Here is a 26421-nt window from a genome sequence, read left to right as displayed (position 1 = left end):
TGTTAAAAGAGTAAAGCCCCCCAAAGTATTTTTTTTTGACATTCGCTTTCATTTATAAGCCAGAATAATTCTGAATGTTTATAGTAATGGGAGATACCCAAGGCAAATTTAATTTTAGTTTGGGTTTTTGCTTAATGTATTATTCATAGTATTGTATCATCAGTTAAGCATATCCCTGACAATAAACTTAAAACTTAACTTTGATGGTAATATCCAGCCTAATTTAGATGAGTCAAGTTGTGACCTGACATGATTTATTTTTCCTCCTGATTGTAGATAATTTTTTAATAATGGTGGGATGAAGTTATTTGGTATATTTTTCTCACTTCCCCCCCCCTTTTTTTAACAGTTCACCATTTTTGCTGCATGACCTGGTTTTGCATTTTTCTGATTTCTCTTTTCATCTAATTAGTACATTCTAAAAAGACCTGGACCACTTATTGTACAGAGATGTAGCCTGCGGGTATTTAATAAGGAGCTTTCAGTGCTACATTTGCATCTTTTGCTTGGGGTCTGCATAGTGAATTACCTTTAAGATCATTAGAAGCGCTGCTGTATTGTAAAAATCAGGCTACAATATTCTAATGACAATTTAAAACTCAGGCTTCCTATATAACCGAGGTGACCCCAGCATAATTGTATGTAGTGCGGAAGACCCCTGGATAAACTGCTGAGGGTTCAGCCCATCCACAGTATAGCCTCTACGGACGACAGGTAGCTTTACATCCAATAAACTACATGGAGATGTAGTGAGAGCAAATAAGTCTTATCCTAGTTATATATACTCAAGTGTATATATTATTTATATTGTAATACTAATCTCCCAAATATGACTTGATACTTTTAAAAAGGAGATGGCACATCCACCAAGCGGTGTGCAGAGTGGAGTTTATATTTTATCAGATAACTGACCACTTTTAAATGTAATACCTGAGAAATGAAAAGCTTAAAAGTAGAATATTTTACTTTCAGGTTCTTTCCATAGTCCAAGAACTAAACAGGGATATACTTTGTTGTTCAAGGATTAATTTGAAATTTATTCTTTCTCTAACCAAGTATAAGAGAACTATTAGTAAATAGCAGGTATGAGTTCTTAAATCTTTTATAAAAGATGGCTTAAAAATACTTGTTAAAAGTTTATGTATTTTTGTTAGATTTTTCGTCATTATAGAATTGTAGAATTTAAAGATGGAAGAAACTTTAATTTAGCATCCTTTTTTTTTTTTGTAGTTAATATTTTCACTATTTTTCTGCTCTGAAATTGATGTGATATTTACCTGCTACCCTCAGGAATACCAGGAAGCTCCAAGGTAGCTAGTAACAAAAAAGACTTAAACATAGAGAAAGATAGTGATGATTTTATGTTTTTAAATAAATGCTTTTACTTAGAAAGCATTTATAGAGTCACCAGCTGGCATTCACTCTGTATCTGAGCTTCTTGACTACATATAAAAAATTAAATGAATATAGATATTTTTGTACAACTAATTTTAATAGATAACATGTTAATTGATTTAAAATTTAACAACTGTATTTCAAAATTGCATTTCTGAAATAACTATTTCTTAATGGAGTCTGAAGTTACTTAGTTGTGATCAATAATTTTTGCTCAACAGCTGCATATAAGCTTTAGCACAGTGCTGTGTGTATAATGGGTACTAAGTAGAGGTTTGTCAAATGAAAGTATGAATGAATGAAAAAAATATAAAATAAAGGAAAAGAATATGTGCTTAGCACACAGCAGGGTTCCTGCAGTTAGTTGAGTCAACTGTCTATGTTTTTTTTTTCCAGAGAGCCTCACTTCTAATAAGTTTCAAAAATATTTTTTAAATAATAACTGGGCAGTAATTACCTTGAGTTCACCAGGAAGACTGTCTACAATGTGTTTAGTTCGCTTAACTCACCTTTTTGTACTCTTTTTCTTGTCATCAGTTTACTATCTAAAGTTCTCCAGATCAACTGTGAAAAGTAGCTACCTGATCTGATGAGATCTTTATTTAAATTATGACACCTGATGTCTTTTTTGACCTTCTTTTAATTGTGTCACCTTCATTGTTAGAGAAACCCAAACCTTACATTTCTCGAAAAAAGCTGCTTTATTTATCTTTTAGATCTAATATTTTAGATCTACTGTAGAAATAAAGTAGAACTCGTATTTGTAAAAATAAGTTATTCTTATATAGAGAGAGGTTAATGGTGAGGCAAATATTTATGCAAAGATGTTTACTGCAAAATAAAATCAGTAAATTTTTAGTTAACACTGGATCTAGCTTGCATACGTATTCGAAGTGCTACGTAAGGTTTAGCATATTTATGATCAGAACATTGACCAGTGATATTCAGTTAAGTAGTTTTGCAGAATTTTTTCTTCTAAGAAGAATTTGTTGTACTTGCATTATTGTTTCCTTTGGGATTCCAGACAATGACTCTGTAGTCTGATTCATTAATATTGGTTGTCTTCAGCAGAGAGTATCCAGATTTGACCTGCCAAGTATTAAATTTTTAATGTATTACTAGTTCTTTCACAGAGTAAGGCTTGTCTTTGTTCTTTGTGTTTTTGTACCAATACAGCTTGAATCAGATACAGATTTAATTTATAGTATCACTAAATATGCCTCATTTTAAAAACACACACAACACACATGCATAACTATAAAAATGTTTACTGGTGAAAATATTTCAACATGAATAGCTACTTTTTAAAAATATTTGAAAGTATGCATTTCTAAATTTATTTTGAAAAGTGCCAGGGGGTGCTATGTGCAATGTACAATAAGTTAATTATTATGCTATTAACATTGATGATGTTGAATGTGTATTAGTTAATGTGTTAATGACGTGTTAATTACTGTACATGTTGTGAAGACCCTTCAGGCTTGTTCTATGATACAACATGTCAATTTGAACCAGACCAAGTAATCTGCAAAGCAGACTGTAACTCTTAAAAATAACACTTGTAAACATAAATTATAAATTAAATTATGCTTTTTATTATCCTTTTTCTTTCTGGTAGAATGAATAAGTAATTTCTCTGCTCTCTGCACCTGTTAGAACCTAATACTGTCAGACTCTGTTTTCCCCAAGAGGATTGGAAGAGATTTGTTTTGCAATAACTTCCGCTTTGTTTATGCTCTGGCATTTAGTGTATATTTTATATAGATTCATGTGTTTTGCAACCTGAAAGATACTCTTTTTTTTGTTTACCAGATGAATTTATAATGAAAGATACTCAGTCTTTGTGCAAGCAGGTGAAAAGTGGCCTTGCTCAATTAGTATCACTGGTTGATATTAAACTGATCTATATATACTTGTGATTCACCCTATGGCTCTTTTAAGCTTGTTGGCCAAAGAGTTGAAACCTCAGGAGATCAGTCACAAAAAAACTGGATACCAATTTCAAATCATTTAAAAGAGGCCCAAATTTTTTGCCTTTTGAGAACATGGAATAATATAGTTGTTTTTTTGCATGAATAAAGTTTGAAATGTCAAATATTTAAACTTTATTATTTCAACTTTTGAATTATAGATGCTCATGTCTTTCAACATTTTGGGAAAATATACCTGGTGATCATCTTTATGATGACTAATTTGGAGAAAATAATAAAATTACATACTACAGTGTTATTCATGATATTATTTCTTATTTTTGTCCACTCAAAATCATTGTTTGATAGTAAACAAAAAACATATAAAGAATGAACATTCACTAACGAACCATGGGTCTTGTAGTGAGGATGTTTTTTAAATGACCCAGAACCAACTCTTAAAAATACAAAAATAAAATAGAAATGAACGTCTAGATGTCAGGTAGTTACCGTATCTTTTAGATTCTGTTAACATAATATATCCAAGAGGTGGTAAAGAGTTCAGGCTGTAAAAGCTAGATTGCCCAGGTTCAAATCTTGGCTCTTTCATTGTCAAACTGTGTGACTATAAGCATGGTTTTTGACCAAACCATGCTGTGCCTCAGTTTTATGATAACAAAAGTGGACATAACAATAGTACCTACTTCTTAGGATTGTCGGGTTCAGTTAGTGTAGGGTAAAATAAAGCACTTTAAACAGTGCCAGCACATAGGAAACACTCAATAAACGTGAGGTCTTATTAACCTACCTTTAATATTATACTGAAAATTATTTGGAAGCATTTAATTTCCACAAGCTCTTTGAATTCCCTAGGATCCATTATGAATGCAAGTTTTTGGTTTTCAGTCATTATAGTCTCGAACCTCATCACAGGAAAACATCTTCCTTTTAATGATGATTTTATTACTACGGTGTTGTTTACATCCACCTGGAGTCATCACAGGGTTTTTTTGTTCATCTAACCTTGCTTGATTTCTATAGCACAGCTCTCGTTGAGATTTGTATTGGCATGGAAGATTATTCTGACCAGAACTTGGGTCTCCCTTGCAAATATTTGTGTATCTCTTGTTTACATCTCTGATGTCCTCTGCAGTATCCATGCAAAAGGGATTCTAATAAATCTTGTGCTCAGCATTACACATTGTTTGTTTTAGCTGCCTACCACTTCATGCTTCCTCCTTTAAGAGCCAGCCATTACGAAAGGTTAGATTCACAGTTAGCAGGCTTTAGCTCTCCCTTTTGAATCAGTGAGGTTGCCGTTTTATTGCTCTCCGACTTACACTTCAGTGATGAGAGTAAACTAGCATCAGATTAAAGGTCAGCAAATCCCATCAAAGAGAGGAATATTAGGGGCAGAGATAGTTGGAGAGGCAGCACACCACTGGGTATTGACAGGGTGATTCCAGGGTATCAGTCAGCAGAATTATAGCTGCCCAGAGAGTCAGTACAGCTTTAATGAGCCTGTGTGAAGAGGAAGAGGGTGGATTTATGTAGTTCCTCATAATTTTCTGTAGAGACTGTTATTGCAGACATTCTGTGGAGTGTTCTGGTCTTTCATTTAATTCAAAGGTCCTGGAGCTTATCCATCCTCTAAATTCCTTTTTGTTAGCTCAAATCAAAGTTGACATTTCCATGGTTTACCACCTAAAATACTCAGTTCAAAATCAGGTTTCTTTAGGCAATTTTGAAGTCCGTATACTGTTAATATAAACCTACATTATATTTATATTAATGCATACATATTTCCTAAAAGTGGGTTGAAAAATGAACATTTTTTTCCATAAGTAGGCAGCAGGAAAAATGTACATTTATACACTGCCCTCTAAGTAACTGGGGAAAAAAAAATAATTGTAATTATATTAAGGTGCTTTTCAAAAGGATTTTAATAGTCTTCTTAAATTGACTTTCCTAATTAATTGCTAATATGCCTGTTTGTATATACCCATCTTACTGTTTATGCCTCCAATACCCCTGAACTGGAAAAAAAAATTTTTTTTTTCTATCTCTTGAGGGGAAATGTTTTTAATTGTTCTGGTGAGCAATACTACATTTAATAGGCTTTTTTTTTTTTTTTAAGTCCACTTTGATTTTGACATGACTTTGTAGTGAATTTGACTCATTAATTTCTTAACAGAGGGGTATTCAATCTCTAAGATTTCAACATATAGAATATGTTTTGGAAGATTGTGTTTATGGTAAATGTTGTTGGATATCTTTGTTGTAGGTTAGTTGCTTAAAGGGTTAATAATATATATAGATAGGTCAATTATTTTAGTTAAGCTTTTATTTATAGGTCACTAGAAAATAGACAGTTTGTGAAAAAATTATCAATAAACTTGCACTAGAATGTTTTATTAGCCAAACCAGCCACTTTTTGGAATGTGTATTTAAGAATATGCTATTTTGATTATTTATAAGTAAATGAATATATTATTAACTTAGGGGTCTTGTTTGTGTGATTTGCTGCTTGGAAAATGCTTTGAAACTTCTCTGCCATTGTCCTTTGCATGCCATGTGGGTGGTCGTGCTTTTCAGGCACTTATGTGATTTTTAATGGAAGAGAGTGATGGATGTGATACTATGAGAAGCACAAATGTCCTTTTCAAAGTTCACTGTTTACTGAAGCATCTACAATACTTACAGCAAAATGTAAACTCCTTAAGAGATGCATACAGATGAATATTACATAAAAAATAAAGAAGCCATCTTCATTCATTAATTAGATGCTATGTTTATGTTAAAGAGCCAGCATACTTAAAAGTAAAATCATGTGGAAAGTCCAGTAAAGTTCATGCTTCCTATAATCATGCTATGCTTCACAAAGCCTTTTCAATAAAACTGAGTCTGTGTCCTTTATAATAATACAGATAAAACTTTATGCTGTGCTGTTACATTGGAATATACTGAGAATGTCAATGACCCTCATACCATATTTATTAGCATGTTTAGAGCAGTGCTTGTGCATCAGGATAATTTGGCATTACAAAAACAATAAAGTGGACATTCTTTCCTGTAAGAGGAAAAAGGGAACCAGTGGATATCTGGTATTCATAATGAAGCTAACTGACCATAATTTATATAGTCACTTTTGAAGATTTTAGAGAAAAAGGAGAGAATATGGCTGCAGCAAAGGGAAAGGAAATGAATATAAAGATAAGCATGAGATTAATTATCTGATAGGGGTAGGATTCTTACTGCTATGAGGGATGTATGAATGATGTTTATACCTTAAAGAACACGACTAAGTATAATGGATATTTTAAAATTCAGCTGGGGTCTAGTATTTTCATTTCATTGATGAAAGATTATGAATGGAAAAAGGACCGTTGTTCTGAAGTGGTACCATTTTCCTCCCTGTTGGTAGTTTCTGACCAAAATTTCTGTATCAGATATGGATTATATGTATTGTCTTTAAAAATACCATACATTGTACCTGGGAAATATTCGATTAAAGACTTCCAAAGTACTGAGAAGATGTTGAGCTTTGATGTAATTTTGATTAATTTTAACAAAACACTGTGTAGCCAGTTACAACATGATAATGAGCACATTTTTAGGAAGAAAAGAGTTTTTATTTCAGAACAAATAAATATCACCATTATGCTTTCCAGGTGGCCTACACATGGCCATTCTCTAGATTTCCGAGTTTATTTGAAGCATGTGGTCAGAGACTGCTAATGATGAGCAACTGTCATGAGTGTTTCATCGTCAACATACATCAAAGTGCCATTCTGCTACCAGAAGATGTGAGAGTAAAAAGTAATGTGAAAGAGCAAAAGAAAATATACTTAGTTCATAAAAACTGAGAAAGCAAAAGGCAGTAAAACTACATACATACCATTAAAATATGTTGCAAAGGAATGGCAATGCAATCTATGGCAAATAAATTTTGATAAATAAAAACAGAAATTTCGAAAAAGAAAACAAACGAACGACCTCGATCAGATTTGACCTTTTAGTGAGTATGACCAGAAATCAGATAAAAGTTTTAATTGTAGGACAGATTTGTTTCAGATTACATCTTAAGTTTGCAAAACTCCCCACCACCACCCCCCTCCCCTTTTTTTTAATGTTCATAGCACGGCTCTTGCTAATGTTTCATTTTCACAGATGATACTAAGGAATTCTGTAACTAGTTGTCTGTCTTTGGGAAATGTAGTACTTTAATAAAAACAGATTTTGGTCTATATGAATTAAAGTGAATGCCACTATTATTTTTTAAAGTGATGATTACAGCCTTAGGTACTATTTTAGGCATTTTAGATGTTTTACAGCATTTAAACTTAATAATAATTTCTTGAGTTGGTGTTATCTCTTTGTAGAGAGAGAATAAACTTGAAAACTTGCTTACAATCACACAGCTGATAAATGATGTATAGCTTGTTTGTATTTGTAGTTGAAAAGTGAATTTAAATATAACATTATAACCTATTTCTCTAGGTATTTGAGGTATAGTAGAACTCTGGACGTGGAGAATGACAGACTTTGATCATTGTTTTCACATTTACAAGCCATGTAACCTTGACCAAGTCACATAACCTCTTTGAAGTTTGGTTTTCTCAGCTATAAATGAGGATAATGGCACCTCTGCCCTATAAGGTTATTTAAAAATCAAATTAGAGCTAGAATGTGAAAGATAGAGCTTGCAGCTTGGCGTGTAGTACATGCTTAATATGTGTTGAAATTTGAATGGAGAGAATTTTTAAGCTAAGCAGTAGAATGAGACCCAAGTACTACAATGTTTTAGTCAGATGTCCCCAACCTTTTTGGCACCAAGGACCAGTGCTCCTATGAGAATCTAATGCCTGATCTAACGTGGAGCTAATGCCTGATCTGAGGTGGGGAGCGGCTGCAAATACAGATGAAGCTTCGCTCACTGGCCCACTGCTCACCTCCTGCTGTGCGGCCCGGTTCCCAACAGGCCATGGACCGGTACCGGTCTGTGGCCTGGGGATTGGGGACCCCTGTTTTAGATGATCACATTAACCACTGTGATATGAGAGGTTAAAGTCACCCATATGTGAAACAAAAGGACAGAAAACATTTGCTCTTTGGCAGAGACATTTTGTATTGTGAACTGGTTCTGGGAAGATGTTTCCAAAGTCTGGAAAATTCGGTCTTCCAGAAAATAGAGTAGTGGGGGAAGCAGCTGTGTGGAGCGGCACAAACGGTGCCCTTCGTGTTAGCTGGAGCAGGCACCACGGTGTAATGTTATCCCATTCACAGCATGGCAGTGATCTTAACTGACAAGACAGGAAATGAAAGTGCCATGGCGATCTCATTCTGCAGGGAGAAAAGGCAAGGGAACAGAATGTGGGAAAAGGAAGGATTGCAATACGAGTTTGTGTAAACAAATGCTGAAAAGTCCTGGAAATGCACGTAATAGAACAGGACTAATTGGTTTTGATGGGAGTCCAAATGTGGGCCTCTAGCATTTTCTAGTGAGGAGAGCCCAGGCATGTGGTAAATTTAAAAGGATATCATTGGCATATTAGATCACTGTTAATCACATAGAGCAGCTATAAAGACCTATAAGTATTAAAGCCAGTGTTATTATAATTCTTTTCTCCCTCTTGGGTTCTGAAACTCATTGCTTTTCCTTTGTATAGTACTGGGCTTTTTCCCTTTCAGATTTCATTGTCATATTTACCAATGCTAAGAAATTCCTCAATAGAACATTTTGTTTGAACATCTATCCCTTTAGGTAAAAAGAAAATGGCCGTTTCCTTCTACCCTACCCCACACTCCACTTGTAATAATTTCCTTTAAGAACAGAGCACAGGTAACCCTTTGTGCTAATGTGTGTGAGAAACATGGCCTGTTTTTCCCTTCATCTGTTTTTCACTGTCTCATGCAAGCACAGCATACTTCATATCTTGCCCTAGCCCTGTTCTCTTCTTCTGTAGCTGACAGTGCTTATATATCAAGTGCGCCAACAAGATGCAGCTCCATTTAACAAAAAAGTGCCTTAAAAATGTAACTCTTCTTTCTGCATTTTTATTGCACAGTCCATCTGCTCCTTCATCTTGGCTGCTCTTCACTTTCACAGTGACAAGGCTCACTCCTTCTTCTTGTCTCTTGAGGCAAGATCTAATTGGCAAGTGGGAAGTCTTCAAAATTTGCCTTTGCCAGCCAACAGTAGTTTCAGATTTCTATGTAAACAGTTGGCTAAAATAGACTTGAAGGGTAAAGAGAAACTGTGATGAAAATTAAAGCTTTTTTAAAAAGTTCTTAACCATAAAATGAACACACCTTCCTGCGGAGCATAAATGTTTTTGAATGAATGAACTATACTGTAGGTTTGTCAGTTATTAGGTAAATACGGTAATTCTGAGGAATATTTTTTGTGGCTCCAAATAGCACAATGTTTAGTTTGAATCACTATTTCAGGCATAACTCTTTTGTGTAAAATAGTCCTCTATTTCTGAAAAAATAAATTGTCTGTATCTGTGATGTGGTAGGGATTGATGTGTATAGCCAGGGAAAAGAATGGATCCCTAAGTGATCTCTATGTTGCCATTTGCATTGCTGCGAGTGTGCAGAAATGCCAGACTCATAGCCATGGGAATGATGCTGGCATAGAAAAACACTGGTGATTCAAGAAGTGCCTTTAAATGGTGTCCCTCTTCTCATTTAAAGCACATCTGTGAAACTGCAGGAAAATAACAACTAGGCTCTGCCCAGGAGTCTAGTACCTATATAGACCAAGATACTAATAATGTCATTATGGCATCTAGCTGCTTTCCATCGAACCTCTAATAAAGGTCATTAGTTGCCTGCTTTCTTGAGTGAGATGGCTTTGCAGCAAGTGCTTGGAGAAAAGTTATCAGTGCTGTATGTTAGAAACAGGCATTCTGCCAACAGCTTTATAATGAAGGTGAAATGTAATAAAGCGATGGATTGACAGTTTATGTGTTGAAAGTGAAGGAAATGGAGGTGTGGAGAAGCATTATGGGGAATCTTTCTAGTCATATCTTCAATTTAACCATCAGGGGAAATGCTTCAAAATCTTAGATTTATGAATTTCTAGTAAGCAGTTTCCCAGCATGTAAACAAATCTCAGTGGGCTGTTTTAGGAAGGTAGATTTGGGCAGTGAAGTAATCATTTTTATTCCTCTGATTTTCCAAATAGAAATGGACATATATGATAAAAATGTCAGCCACACTCGCCACGTCAGGGCCCTAACAGGATTACATGTCAGTTCTTAATGTCTCGCTCTGTTTTTCTTTGCCATGAATGGCTGCATTATTGCTCACAGGAACTTCACTGTAATATATGGTAAGAGACAAGTAGCTCTTTATGGCCAGTGATTATTCGGTTTGAATGAAACCTGTGATTTATGTCCATTTAACTGAAAAGCCTTGTAAATTCCCAGTGCTGCATTTTTCCTCAATAGAGAATGAGTCAAGCGAAAGTGACAACTAGGTTGGCGTGGAAATGTGCAGTGCATTGCCGTGTTATATTTAATACACCTGACATGAAAAACGTGCACACACCACACAGTCACCTTAAATAGGAGTGAAAGTGACATTAGCTTGTAATATGACTGCCATATTCAGTGGATTAGACACTAACATTGGCTTAAAAGGAGATTTGGAGCCAGAGTGGGATGGGCATGGGGCCATGGGTTGCGATAGGCAGCTATATCAACTGGTATTTCCTCATGATATTTTAAAAATTAGTTGTCTTTACAGTTGCTCCTACTGATACTTGTAAAATAATATGATTCTTCCCTTTCATTCATGTCTTTTAGACTGAAGAAGGAAAGAGCGAATATCGGGTGCAGTTATTGTTCCAGCTCTCTTTCAGGAGGTGCTGATATCATTCAGTTGGTTTTTTTTTTTTTTTTTTTTTGCAGGGGAGGGGGAGTTGTCTCAGTCAGTCAGACCCCACTCAAGGTTCTGCCTTCCCTGAACTTGGGCTTGTCTCCTTATCTCTCTCTAATTCACCCACTGTTTCTCTGAGAACCCCAGCCTCCCTCTCTCACTCCCATATTAAATCTAGTTTAGTCAATGGCACCTTGAAGATTTTTTAGTGTATTTATCTACTTTATTTCCAAGTTATATTCCAGTTTGCACAACCAAAAAGTAATTGTTTTAAATGAGATCTTATAACCATGGGGCTTGTGACCTTCATTTCATTTCCAGATTTTCTGTTTCATACCTAAACTGCTTCTTCTTACTTAAGGAACACAGGTGGAAAATTATTTTACTATTTTTTAGGTTTAGGGAAAGAAGTAGCAACACATCTGTATTAATTTCTCTTCTTTATTTATAATTTGGGTTATGTTTCTCAAACTCTAGCTGATTTGATTTTAAGATGAAGAAAACACAGAAAGTAAAGTTGGTATTTTCTTTAATCGTTTCTGTACCTTCAGATCACAATCCTGCTTTTTATTTTGAAATATTAGACATAAAATAAAATCTGTGGAAAATTAAAAGAGAAACAGAAAATATTAGAATTCACACTGGTTTCAAAGCAGCCAAGAATTCAAGGCCTGCTGAAAATATCTGATCTGCGCTTGTTTTACAATGCCACTCTGCTAAAACATTTCCCCTTTGAGCTAAGACTGTGGTGTGGTAGTAGAATGCATCAAGAGCGAGTCCATCAGAAAACAGAATGGCAGAAATTTCATAGGCCAAAGCTCATAAATAATTTGGGATTTAGTTTCATGTCATGCTCATTAGGGGAAAATAATCAGACAACTGAAGTTTCCGTAATACCTTTTTGTTTCATAGCAAGTCTGAATAATGTGCTGTTTACAAAGTAAAAATTATCTGATAACTTTTTTTTTTATCACTACTATGGGTATTCTGTGTCTTCTCTGATTGTGAAAGTACTATAGGGCTAGATATTAGTTGTGCCTAATTCATGTGTAGAGCACATTTGACATAGCCGTGGTCTGAAGCCACTCTTCAGCCCTGGATGAACAAAGGTTAGTCATGGTCCAGTGGGCTTGGTCCTTGAAATAAGGGAGCCCACAAGGCTTAGTTAGTGCCCTGTGTTTACACCTCATTCTCTCAGGTCAAGCTTTCATTGTGTTAGTGTTGTTCTTTAGAGAGGCTACTACTGTACAATTCAGCTACTGCAGATTTCTAATCTGCTTATTTATAATTCAAAAGCTCGCCTATATATTAATGAACCCTTAATGAGCTGTTGAAAATGCCTGAATTACAGTCAGATTATTAAACTTCAACAGCCCCATAATCATACCATTTGAGTGGGCTTTAGGTACTTTTCACATCTGCAGCTTAGTATTGTGAAGGGTATGCGTTTATTCGGAGAAAGCTTTGTAATAATTTTGACCCGTAATTTATTTATTGCCCTCCGAATGCAGTCGTCTATGCAGATGCTCTCTCCCATTATCTGTGGGGCAGGTGCACAGCATGTTGAAAGACAGCTAATTAGGATTTGCTGAAAGATATGCAAAAACTGTGGGCTTATAACAAAGCCAAGTTCATTGTTAAACAATGTTTTACTGTGTTTGTATGATTTGTCTAAATCTTAGGGATACTGAAATGAATGTTGTGGTTATAAGTAGATTGCAAATAGCGTTGTTGTTTTTTAACTTTATAATGCTATGATAACCCATCTTGGATGTAAAACTTTATAATAAATCTCTATAAATGTCCTAGTATACATTTTAGATTAAAAACAAGAATGACCAATTTTTAAATTACTGTTTTTCCAAGTTTCAATTTGAAGATATCAAGATCTTTTGATAACTACGTAGTTCAATTCATTCTGGGCCTTGCAAATTTAGGTTCATTAAAATGTTTATAGGTGCCTAGAGGAGGAGGTATTATGCTTGGAAGCCATGTATGATTTGGGCAGCTTAGTTAAGTAATAGTGAGTGAATACATAGATTGGATAAGGAATAAAATTGTAACTTGCAGAAAGTAAGAAAATAAATAGAAATATTTAAAGTAAAAATAATTTTGGAAACTCGATATTGCAGTTTAAAGATCCATAATCATGACTTTGCTTAATAGAGAAAAAAAATTTTGATTCATTTTTTAAACTATAGCCAGTCCTCAAGTAATGTTGTGATGAGATGCAGCAGGAACTTAACTCTTGTTTATATCAATTATCCTACAGTAAAATTGGTTTTATTATATGTCATTTCAGTTATAGTCACAGAATCTATTGACAACGTTAAGTGAGGATTTACTGTATAGTTATGGCAATGACCAGTATTGATAAACGGCCTGCTAGGTATTGCCTGATTGCAAAGTGCTCTAGTACTTTGCATCCACAGGAGTGTGAACTTTTTGTCAGGAAATGATTTTCTGATTAGATTCGATGCACATAATTTATAAAGTAAATGCAGAAGGATTGCATTAAAATATTTTTTTCCTATATTTGAGGCAAACACTAAAGTATTGATTACTTATGATTTTAGAAGTAAGAGAGATTACTTACCACAAGGGGAAAATGTTATGCCAGCTGAAAATACATATAATTATTTTTTGTTATGTCTATTATTATTCAATTTAAGAGTTGCTTCCTATTGATATGGTGACGTTGGTTTATATATGTATTAGACATATATAAAAGTGCCATAGATGGCTAATTAGTTTGTATCTTTTGCATTTCTTCCTGGCGAATTTCCTTGTCTCCCTTATAGTCTGCTTTCTTATGTATTAGTCATTGAGCGTCTTCTCTTGTGGGGGGAAGTGTGATAATTTCGACTATGGATGTTGATCTATTAAAGAACTTCACCAAATTTCCACAGAGAAGAGGTCAATATATATAAGTGTAAGGAGAAAACTAGAAACCTAGAGGAAACTTGAAGGTGGATAAAAAAACACATTTCTGGGAGAAGCACCAGTATCTGTGTAAATATAAAAAAGAAACACACACACAAAAATGTAAGCAAAAATTTAATTTAAAAAAGAGAAATTTAATGAACTCCCAGACGAATAATATAAAATGGAACAAAGCCCAAAGTGCTAGATAAGAGGTTGCTCAGTAAGTCCTCACTACGTGTCAAATGCACAAAAAACTTGGTCTGTGGAACTACGAACGTGTCTAGGCCATGAGATTTTAACATCTAAAATGAATTAGATTTTAACATCAGTAAAATGAATGAAAAGGAAAGAAAATCAAAGGTGTTAAAAATATCAATATGTCACCAATATTTGGCAGTTTCTTTTAGATCTAGAAGAGGTAGCAAATATGTTTGTCTGTCTTTAATTATCAATGAATGTGCTGATGCTGATCGTATCTTATTTGAGAGAGTTATCTAACTTTTTGGTTCCCTAAATAAATTACAGTGTTAGTATATTATAGTTTTCAAGCCTTATTTATTTACCTTCAAACAGGCAACAGATATAATTTTAAATTATTGTGAGTTAGTTTTATTACCCAGTTGAAATTATTCTGAAGTATATTTTTAAATGAAGATGACAGCTTTAAAGTGTTTTGAGGGAGGAAATTAAAGTTGTGCATTTAAATTAAGAGAACCAAGAGCTCTCTCCTACAGTGGGTATAATTCAGGACATCTAGGAATGAAATTGTTCTTTAAAAGAATTGATGGTCGTTTTAGGTTAGCATATAAAATTGCGGAGCTGGTGCTCAGTTGAGTACTTGGCAGCTTATAGATGTTACTGTCATGTAAGTTACACCAGACACGCAGTGTGCATCACTGTGGATAAACAACAACAGGCACAGACGCAAAAGGCAAAATCCAAATGCAGGCGTACAAGATGCCAACCAACTTCCTTCCTCTTTCCCCAAGATGCCTTGTAACTGGTGTGAGGAACCTGCTTTTAAATAGATTTACAGAGGTTAATTGGGCTGGGATATTTTAGATTGTTACACATTAATGAAAATGCTGATTTTGAGCTGTCATGGCTCCAGTGCTTTTTATACTATGATAATTATTTTAAAACTTTGTCTTCTGTGTTGTTGAAAACATCTTGGCAGAAAGCCTATGTGACCTGATTAAACCTATGAATTGTCAGCTGTGATCTATAGTACTCAGATGAGGTTGCTGACTGGGCATCACTTAGGAAGTTCTTTATTTAAAAGCAAAATTAGATCGAGACTGCTGTACCCAGCACCGTATTGCCATGTTGATGGTACATTTTTAATACTGTATTTAGCGTCCTGGTTTTATAGTTTGCTGACAATAGCTTAACAAAGGCATTTAATAATATACATTTTTAAAGCATAGCTAAGTACCTCATAATGTATGTATTTCTCTTCTCCCCCCTGAAATTACATGATGGAAAAGCCCATCTAATCCTGCTAATTTAAAAATTTTTTAATGTAGCTTGTGAATTAATTATTCTATTGGGATTTTAAATTCTGTTCTAACTGTACAGAGAAACAGAATAACCTTTCTTTCGATGGGTTTGTTTTATATCCTTGGATTTTTTTTTCTGTTTCAAAATACTGGATTTTTTAGCCCCTTTCCATTTTATGCTTAAATTACCTAAATCTGGAAAGACTGGGTCAGTCCTTTTCCCAAGGATCTTAATCTGGGATAAATTGAGAAGGGGTGTTATTGGAAATTCTAAGATGCATGTAAATATTATCTTGAAAAGAATTTTCATACTTATGTTTATTGATAAAATGTGAACAATGAAATTCTCAGCATGAATTGTAGTACACTGATGTTGTTTGATCATTTTCTCAAATAAACAAAATACTCACACTGTTTGTCCTGTTTCTCGCTTCTTCTCTCTTTCTGTCTCTCTCTTTCCTTGAAGGTCTCAGCATCAGAGGAGCCCAGGAGGAGGACCCTCCCGATCCCCAGCTAATGAGACTGGACAATATGCTTTTGGCAGAAGGGGTTTCAGGTCCTGAGAAAGGTGGGGGATCGGCGGCAGCAGCTGCAGCCGCGGCAGCCTCTGGAGGTTCTTCAGATAACTCTATTGAACACTCAGATTACAGAGCCAAATTGACCCAGATCAGACAAATCTATCACACAGAACTGGAGAAATATGAACAGGTCAGCAGCCGCCACTCTCATAGTCCTGCACAAACCCTCTATTGCTCTTCTATTAGACTGCGCTAACCAATTCTGAGGGCTGTGAGGGGTAGGTGTTAACACAAAGAGCAAAATAAATAAGGTCAATGCAAAAATACAAGTGAATTGTTGGATTCATGAAATGAAGTCTCTTTGAGATTTCGGAGGTGAACCTAAACCTGTTTTATCTCATCTACTTGTTTTAGTTGTATTCGTTCCTCACATTCACATGCCCTTGCTACCACATCTGCAGCCACCCTTCCCCTCTAACCTTACTGCCTGGTGCTCTTCAAGACTTTGTATCATTAACATTTATGCACTGACCTTGTTCATAAGCTATAAAAACTTTTAAAGGGAAGAGCTGCATAGTGAGATCTTCCTCCCATGCTGTGAGCTCCAGAATCCTCCTAGGAATTCTTAAGGATTGTGCCAGAGAATATAGGAGAGGGAGCCAGCTTTACAAAGAAAGCGGGTTCTGGCCTGTCTCTGAGGAAGAGCCCTCCTCCGAGGATAATTATAGATAACCTGGGGCAGGGAATACTGGTCATTGGGTACTAAATTCCTGAGTAGAGAGTATGGATTTAAAATGCTATTCTCAACCATTATATTAACCATATTTCATTGAATCTAAGACATCTTTGATTTTAAGCTGTATCATTGTTTTATGTATACCAAGAAAAAATTAACACTGCCCAACTAGACTGTATAACATGTCCTGATCATAAAATGCTTCCAAACTTTAAACTTCAGAGATATTAAAATGTGGAGAAAAATAAGTAAGTCTTAGATTCAGTGAAACAAAGTAACAAATTTATGGTTCATTTAAAGTATTTTTTAGTTGTTAGTTTAAGCCCAAAAATCTGCTTAGTTTGAGGAATTCTCACTGGAAGGTAATTTAAAAAAACATTATTATGGAAATGTTTAAATATACTCCCAAATAAAGAGAACATTATTAAGTTGAATCCTATGAAATTACCAAATTTTTAGGTCAAAAACAGTTGTGAGTTGGCAGTTTTATAGAGTTCATCCTAAAACAAGGAATTCTCTAGCTAGCTATCGGCCAGATAGAGAATTATCAACATTTTGTCAGTCTTATTTTGTGAACCCCCCCCCTTTTTTTTCTTGGTGGAGTATTTCAAAGCAGTCATAAGCATCATACCATTTCATCCTTAAATATTTCACCGTGTAGTCAAGTACTTCGTAAAGTCCACACACCTAAGTGTGATTTGGGAGTCCTGGTCAGTTTTAATACTGATTTTTTTTCTAAGTTCCCTTTATAGTTTCAGTTGTATATGTTATTTTTTTCATTGCCTTCTCTAATATCCTGGCTATGGTGGTATTAAGCAAATGCTGGATTCTGTCCCAAAGGTGAGTGTTTTTTAAGGGAGGGTAGAAAGATTTATGTAGCTTTATGTTAAAATACAATATAAATTAATCTTATATGATACTGTTATGTTTTTTTTTTCTGAATAGGATTTACTGGGATCTCAAAGTGCATCTCTAGTCTCATAGGAATAATTTTTGGTGGAAAATGTACAAATAAGAATTTTTAGAAAAATTATCTTCTGTATATACATGAAAAAAATGGAGCTTTCTGATTTGACATATGAATAATTGAGAGTAAACAAAATAAGTCATGGTTGAAAAGGTTGCCCTGAGCATAAACAGTGGAAAATGGCTCTAATTTGTAGTATAATCCTAATTGTATAACTTTATGTTAAATACATTTCTATGTACTTATTAAATAAATACCACCAGTCACCTTGCATAGAAAGATATATAGGATTTGGCCAAATGGCTCTACTTTTTGGGCTGAGGAATTAAGATGGTTCCTTACTAACTCCTGCTATATCTCTTCATCTTGGCCTCCTTATTTTCTCCCTATAGCCCTGCTGGAAGTTGGGTAAAGCTGACATCAGTCAATGTCACATGGGTTTGGGGTTTTTATTGTTGTTGTTTTGTTTTTGTGTGTGTGTGTGCTTTAAAAAATACACACATACACACAAGTTCTTCATACATTAATCTATAGTATGTGTTTTTGTATTTTTGGATTAAATATCAAATTGGGAAAAGTGTTTTAAAATATAATCATGAATCTTATTTTTAGATACATTCAGTAGCCTAATAAAAACTACTTGAATGTATATTTCCTTTCTAATGTTTAACATTTTCACAAGGAAAAATATAGCTAAATCAAATCAATGCAGAATTGTGGACAAATAAATAGATGGAGCATGATGACTAAATGGCTGATTCTACAGAATTTTAGTTTATAGATTTTCACTTGTAGGTTCTGAATTATTTTAGAAATAATATAATGGCATTTAATTCCCTTGAGTCATCTTTGGGCTGGTTTTTATAGCTCTCCTGTGAGTTTTGATATAAGATAGTCAGCTTTTCTTTTCATATCTTTAGGATACCAGGCCTTTATCTGGGATAGACCTTTTAGGGATATGTTTGGAGTTACTAGAAGGGCTAAGCGGAACTAAATGAGATGAAGGGGTGGCATTTCTAAGATAAATGGTATTATAATTTCCATTTTACAGATGAGAAAATGAGACTCAGGTTAAGTTATTTATCCAATGTCACACTTCTTGTTAGTGTCAGAATCAGGCACTGAAATCAGTTTTTGACAGTATGCCTTCCTTTTCCATTGAATTATGCTACTATTTATGTCGAATTGGAAAATAATTCGGGTGCATTCTGATTTTCTCTGATTTGCCCCTGTTAGATTACGTTTGGAATGGGATCAGAGTAGAGATGGAAAAAACAATTATATTTTTCCTCCTCTTCAAAGTGAACATGGGTACTGTGAGTGACAGAAAGCTTATTTGTAAATAGGAAGAACATATATGTTAAGGCAGAGGCTTCATCAGAAAATGGTGTTGAATCTTTCACTAAAAGAAATAAACTGCATTGGAATCTTAGAGCAATTCACTCTACTATGTTTTGCAATGAAGCTGTAATGAAAATGTATCTGAAGCCTGTTTAGATTTAGATTGCCATAAAATTAACAAACACCACCACTGCTGTAAATTAAAGTACCTTGTAAACACAGCCACATTTACAAAGCTAAGCAGACTAGAGCTACACTTTGAGCAAAATTAAATCCAAGCTGCAAGGCTCAGTTTTATGTGTGTGTTTTAGGAGTGATACTGTCCTTTAAATGTTGTCCTTTTCCTTTCTCCATAAAATGTCCTTTGATCATATGCGCCATTATATAGGCTCAGATGTAAATGATTTTTGATGATAACCATCTAAATTCACTTAAAAACCCTTTGAAATATTAGACAGAGAATATATATTAGTGTAAGGTTCTTGAATATTATGTCCACCCAATGGGAAACAAAACTGTTTTATTTTTCTCTTATTGATCCTGACACCCTAAAGGAATGTGATAATTTTTTAAGCCTTATAACTGTCTGGTAATACTTCATTTGGGTGCATTTTGTCCCTATTTAGCTGGGACAAAATCCTGGTTGCTTCTTTGTCTTCTTTTTGATTAGCAACAAGTTTTGACAAATGCTTTTACTACCCGTTTTGAATATGCTGTTATGATTAAAGGCTTAACTATTAGAATAGGTAAATTCCTAATGATCTTGAGCCAAGCTTCCTGGGAAACCTGTTTTTAAAAATTGAAGGCCTTCTTGGTTCCTTCACCTCTCTTCCAAAAGGAAATGGACACATTGGTTTTTGCAAATGAAATTTAACTTGTTCTCAGTTAAAAAGGAAGGATATATCATGCCCTATGCAGCTCTCCCACTTTGCTTGTACCAGAGGAAATGCTTGTACACAGGCAATTCACTTCATAATTTATAGCTGCTATAATAGAGATGACATATTGAAAGCTATCTACTATAATTATATTGAAATACATTTTTGCTGAAGGCGAAAGTGTTATAAGGGTCCCAACCCTCCGTAAGCATCTGGGAACCTGCTTTTTGAATTCACAGATGTCACTTGAATTCACCTCAAATCAGGTAAAGCTTTGGAGCCAAGCATGAAATATACTCAAGACTAGTCAGGTATCATTCAGCTGCTAGAGGACTTTTCAGATTGCTGAGGATTGTTGGGAGAATGGAGAATGAGTGTGGAACCTACACTATGTAAAGTAATGGCCTTGAGCTTTTTGAGGATCTCAATATTATGTGCTTATAGTTGGCAAAGTCTCCTTTGCTTGTAAAGGAATTTCATTTTTATTTTTATTCAGTTAAAAAAATTATGATGTTATTACATTAGAGATTGTGTAGTCTGCAAACTCCTAATCCCATTTTGCTATTTCTTTTAATAGTTAAGCAGGAAAGACAAAAAGGCACTAGCTGATATAACTTTGTATTTCATTTTCCCAAACAAGGCTTTGTCGTCATTGCTCCAAGGGAAGGGTTTTACTTCTTGCCAGCTTTCACACCAGGTCTCTTCTTTGGCTGGAGGGAGCGTTTGAGTGTTCTCTTTTTTTTTTTCTAAGTTTCTAGTTTACAGGCTCTGTGTACCAAATGTATCTTTGACTACAAACTTGATTAATAAAATGAATTATTTTGTATTTGAATACTCTTTTTCCAACTTCTTTGGAAGCATTGTTTGTATTACTCAGGCAATGGGAAGGCAGAATTAGTTAATAAGAGTACAGACTTGCTTGCAGACTAACACACAAAAAATATGAATTTCATTAAATTGCCATTTTCATTGTCAATAATAACTGCCATTTATTAAGTATTAATCATGTTTCAGACTCCACGCAAAGAACTTAACATGTATTATATAATGTAATTCTTACAAAGCCCTCATGAGCTAGGTTTCTAAATCATGTAATTAGGTAAGAAGTATTGAAGTACAATACGCATTTTATCTTTGCGGCAGTTCCTTAGGCATAATGGTCTCATTCTAGCTGGCTTAGAAGGAATTTTTAAATGTTAACTATTATCCTAAAACAAGAAGAATTTGTTGATTTAATAATAAACATTCCATAAATACAAAATCTATAATTTTGGACTAGAGTTACTTGTAAGGATATAAAGATATCTAGAAAATGGATGCATGTATCAATTTTTAATAGAGATTTGTTTTTTATTTGAAAAATGGATCGTAGAATAGGGGGGTTTATGATCTGTTGTCTACAATCAGCTTCTCTAGATTGTTACAAAAGACCAATTCAGTTTTTAGATCTGATCACTGAACCATTTAAAAACTTCCTCCAAAATCAGTGCTTGCTCACCATCTGATTTTACATTTTTACATTCAATGACCTGAACTTACAGACAGGAAAGGGATTGACTCTTAAATCCACAACTGGTAAATGCACCACCACAAAACAAACAAAACCCTGAAAACTTTAATTTTGAGTGCAAACCAGATAGGTATGGATATCGAGGAGACAGTTTTTACTAGCCAAGAACTATCATTAAAAACATTCTTCACAATCCAAATATTTCAAATCCGCAATTATTACCTTGTTTGGATTTTTAAGGAGAGAGGAACGAGTGGCAAGGAGAAAGGTCTATATTGCAAAGAAAAGCCCTCTTCTTTTGAGGTAAATATGCAAGTAAGAAAGAATGTAGCCTTTCTGGCAGCCATTTTGCCACCATGAGGGAGAACATGCCTGGCATTAAGACTGGTGCTGAGGGTGATGGAGATCCAACAGAGAATTTGGGTCCTAGGCACATTGTTTGAGCCTATATCCAGTCCCCACCTAAAGTAGCTCCATTTCTGAACTGTTGAGTTATGTGAGCTGATAAATGACCTTTATCTTTTAAGACCCCCCAAAAGTATTGATTGAAACTATTTTTATCAGATGAAGCCTTCCATGTTTTATGTTCACATAACTATGTTATTGTTTGTGTTTTAAACACAGACCAAAATAATACATCCTAGGTAGTTTTCCGCAGCTAGATTAAAAGAAAAAAAGTTTTCTGCTGTTACTCTAAATCAGAAAATTCAAGGAATCAAGCTTTCATTTCCTTATTCAAATTAGCCAAGGTGTTTTTACATTTGTATTGTGGACATTGACCAGAAAGTTATTAACTGATAATTTTACTTGGAAAAATGATAAGGCAATGAAAAATCTCTCAATTTTAAACATAGTCTCGGAAGTATGATAGAGAATAGAATAAATGTTTGAAGTGAGCATCTCACATTATAAACAGCATTGATGCTAGTATGTGATTGGGTGGCCCTTCAAAACAACTCTGCAATCATTTGATATCGTTTTTACTGCATTTATGTTTTTAAAAAATGTATGCCTTATAAGAAATAGGAGATGAGGCAGTACTGTGCTCTGTTCTGATCTGGTACAGATGATGCTGTAAATGAGGCTGTAATTTACTTTCAGTGGTATAAAGGGGAAAAAAAATCACTTTGCCTAAAGTGTATGCATCTTTCTTAAGGGTGTACCCAGATTTTAATTATCTAAATGTAAATACTTAACGAATTTTACTTAGAGTAATGAGCTAAAGTGCACACTACATAAATGAGATGTTCTAATTAATCATGTATGAACTACTGGTTTAAAGAAGAGCTACGTGAATTCTGTGAATATTGGGCTATCGCCAAATTGCTGATCAGCATTTGCATTCATAGATGACTTCACTTAATGAGTTGTGAGATATTCAGCAAATGTTTTAGAAAATATGAGTTTTTAGATGCAGAAACTTTTTGCTTTTAACCTGTTTTGGCTTTTTTTTTTTTTCCTTCTTTTTTTCCTTCACATGAGCCTTTGGCTGCTTCTTAGAAACTATAGGCAAACATTCATTCTGGAGAGATGAAAATACAGCCAGAGAAATACTGAGAGAGCTTACATTTCAGGTATCATTCACACAAAAGGATTGAATTATTTATCAAGACATATGCCATGTCATAGATATATTTTACCATGATGCTTGAGCTAGTTTTGTAGGAATTAGGAATTTTATATGTGCAAATTAGAAATGCATTCATACTCTAGTACAGTAGTTAGTTCTCAAAGTTTTTGATCTTAGGACTTAGACTCTTAAAAATTATTGGAGACCCCTTAAGAGCTTTCATTTGGTAGGTTATAGCTATCAGTATTTATTATGCTAGAAATTAAAACAAAATCAAAATAATTTATTAATTTAGAAAACCGTTGTTAACTAACATTATTAAAACTCGTATTTTCCCCCAAAACTCAAAATTCAGTGAGAAGAATGGCATTGTTTTTACAATTTTGCCAAATTCTTTAATGTTGGGCTTAATAGAAGTCACCTGGATTCTCACGTGTACTTCTGCAGTTAGTCTGTTGTCTTGTGGTTAAAGTATATGAAAAACACCTGGACTCACACAAATATGTCATTAGAAAAGGGAAGAGCATGTTAATAGCCTTTTCATATAATTGTGGATATTGTTCTGTGATATTATACTAAAACTTGACAAGTTGTAGTGTAAAGGTGAGTTACAATGTGGGGTCTGAAACCATATTATACTCTTTCTTTAAAATCCATTGGTCTAGTTTGGATCTTCTATCTGTACATTGTTTTGTAACCTCATACATTGATTAATTGTAAAATATTGGTTCACTGAGTTATGTATGTCTTCCAGTGTTGATACATTTAATTATGTAACATCAAAATGACATATTTATTAATATCAACACCAAACTAATCAGGCAGTCTACTGGGAAACTGTTGAGCTCACAGTGGTGGATGCAAGTTTTCCAAAATTATAATTTTCACTTGAAAATTCAAATATCATCATTGGGACACCTACTATCAGCTGGTGTCCTTAATGTGACAGGTTCACTGGACTCATGTCTGAGAAAACATTTGCCAAATATCCGAGTCTGAATAATCATAATTTATTTCACTTTCAAATAAAAATAGTGTTTAAAGAAAAAAAGCAGCTTTACTCATAACTTAATCACAGAAGTGCTTTTTCTCAAGACAACCATCCATTGATATGCAGACCAGTCCTTTTTGTACTTTTTGCTTCCCGTTTGTCACACAGAATATTAAAAACTTAGTCAAGTGTTTGAAATGTAGTAAAATGAATAATTTCTCTTGTTTCATTCAGGGCATTTCTAAGAGAAGCTGTGTGTGTGTGTGTGTGTGTTTGTGTGTGTGTGTGAGAGTGAATGAGTGAGTGGTGGTGAAGAATAAGAAAGGAAACATCAAAGATTGCATACTATACTGTTTCCCGAAGAGTTTTACTTAGTACATTGGTCTACAAGATGCTATAGAGCTGTGCTGTCTAATACAGTTGCCACTAATCACATGTAACTATTGAGCCTTGAAATCTGGCTAGTCTGAATTGAGATTATTCTGTACATGTAAAATACTTACTGGATTTCAAAGTATATGAAAATAAGAATGTAATATACCTCATTAACAGTTTTTAAAATTTTATATGTCGAAATGTTTAATATTTTCCATATTGGATTAAATAAAATATATTGTTAAAATTCATTTCACTTGATTCTTTTTATTTTTATTTTTTTTAGTGTGGCTACTAGAAAATTTTAAATTTTTCATGTGTGGCTTTCAATATATTTCTTTTGGACAGCACTACTCTAGAGAAAAGAGATTTGTATTATTGGACCATGTATTAACATTTCTTGGAACTGGCTATGGAAGTATAGAACTTGCTGATCCGGTTTGGGGAAATAATTTCAGTTTAATTTTCTTCATTTTACTGCTGAGAAAATGGAAGACTGGAGTTTGTCTCATTGTATATCATTGTATAATTTTGAAATTATATGAACATCTCTTTAGGGAAAGTACAAGAAAAAATACACAGTTCTTGGCAGGCTGACTACTTTTTTTTAGTTTGGCATATGAGTTTAAAATGACAATAGAACAGGGAAAATCTTAAATTTTATTTTGGCTTCCTTAAAGATGGAAAGAACTTCTGGATTTAGAACTGCAAAGTTTCTTAATTTTTTTGTTTGTCAGAACAAAAGACAGTAATCCTTAGTCTTTTTTAGTTATACACTGGCTAAAAATCTACAAAGAAAACAAATTTCCACAGATTGTCCCTTCAGGAAATACACATGTACATATGACTTGTATAAGATTTCGTGGAGTCATAGGCATTTTAAACTTATCCATGGACTTCAGGTTAAGACTTCATTATTTATAGTTTAAGGATAATGTATTTAATTAAGGCTATTAATCAACATTACTCTTAAATTGTAATATAAAAACCCACCAATCAATAGGTATTTATTGGATGCTTACTATGTATATTACACAATTTCACACTCTGAAGAATTCCACAAGTATAATATAGTATTGCTACTCACAAGGAATTTTAAATTTCTTAAGAATTAAAACATAAAAAAACTTTAACTGGTAAGCAAGACTCATTTTACCTCACCTCAAATATTTATAGAAAAGTTCCATTTATAGAAACGCTCCATAAAATCTTAGAATAATCAAAACACCCAGTATACTTGAAAGGTTAGTTCTCTAATGAGCAGTTAGAAAAACCATCATTTGCTAGATGTGAGCAATATTCAGGATATCTGTAGGGAAGTGGACATTATTATAGCTTCAGAATGTGTCTTGCGGTGATCAATGATTGTTCTGTCTGCTTGCCCTACCAGGGGCATCCGTGCAGTAAGATGCAGAATCTCCTGTCTTGCCTTTTTAACGAAAATGCCAGAAGATATTCTTTCAATTCAAGGGTATAGACTGATGCTTTACCAAGGCAGTACTGGATTTCAGTGTAGGCCCAGTTACATGGTTTTATAGTTATAAATGAATGTAAGCGAACTCAAAGCAATGAGCTAAAGATTGTTAACTAAAAAGTTTGAGATGTGAATCTGATAAGAGTTTTCCCATCCCTGAAGAGTCAAGCTGCTCTGCCCACCTTCCAGGGATGGTTCATGTCCACTGATAGGGCTCAGACCACAGCTAAATTATACTAGGATGTTGGCTTGCTTGGCATCCAAGGCCCTGTGCATGCTAATACAACCTGTGTCCCCTGTTCTCCTCTACATAGTCTCTCAATTCCTCTGACTTGCTACATACCATTATTTCTAAGGTTTTTATTGCTCCTAGAATTCCTCCTGATTCCCATCTTTATCTACCTCTCAAAAATCCTACGTATTCTTTAAAGCCCAAATGTCACTT

General features: G+C 34.3%; 1 protein-coding gene across 2 annotated transcripts in view; it reads left to right on the top strand.

Annotated features, from left to right (window-relative positions):
• The window catches only part of PBX3 (PBX homeobox 3), a 193920-nt gene that overhangs the window by 127923 nt on the left and 39576 nt on the right, over positions 1 to 26421 (top strand). For both annotated transcript variants that reach the window (XM_016137365.2, XM_036217950.1), the window contains exon 3: positions 16083 to 16324. In XM_016137365.2, the coding sequence (XP_015992851.1) occupies positions 16083 to 16324 (242 nt within the window). The remainder of the gene's footprint in view (positions 1 to 16082; positions 16325 to 26421) is intronic.

Source organism: Rousettus aegyptiacus, unplaced genomic scaffold (genome assembly GCF_014176215.1).
Source record: "Rousettus aegyptiacus isolate mRouAeg1 unplaced genomic scaffold, mRouAeg1.p scaffold_m13_p_3, whole genome shotgun sequence".
NCBI classification, from domain to species: domain Eukaryota; kingdom Metazoa; phylum Chordata; class Mammalia; order Chiroptera; family Pteropodidae; genus Rousettus; species Rousettus aegyptiacus.
Note: the sequence above shows the minus strand (reverse complement) of the source record. Positions and strands in the feature narration are given on the sequence as shown.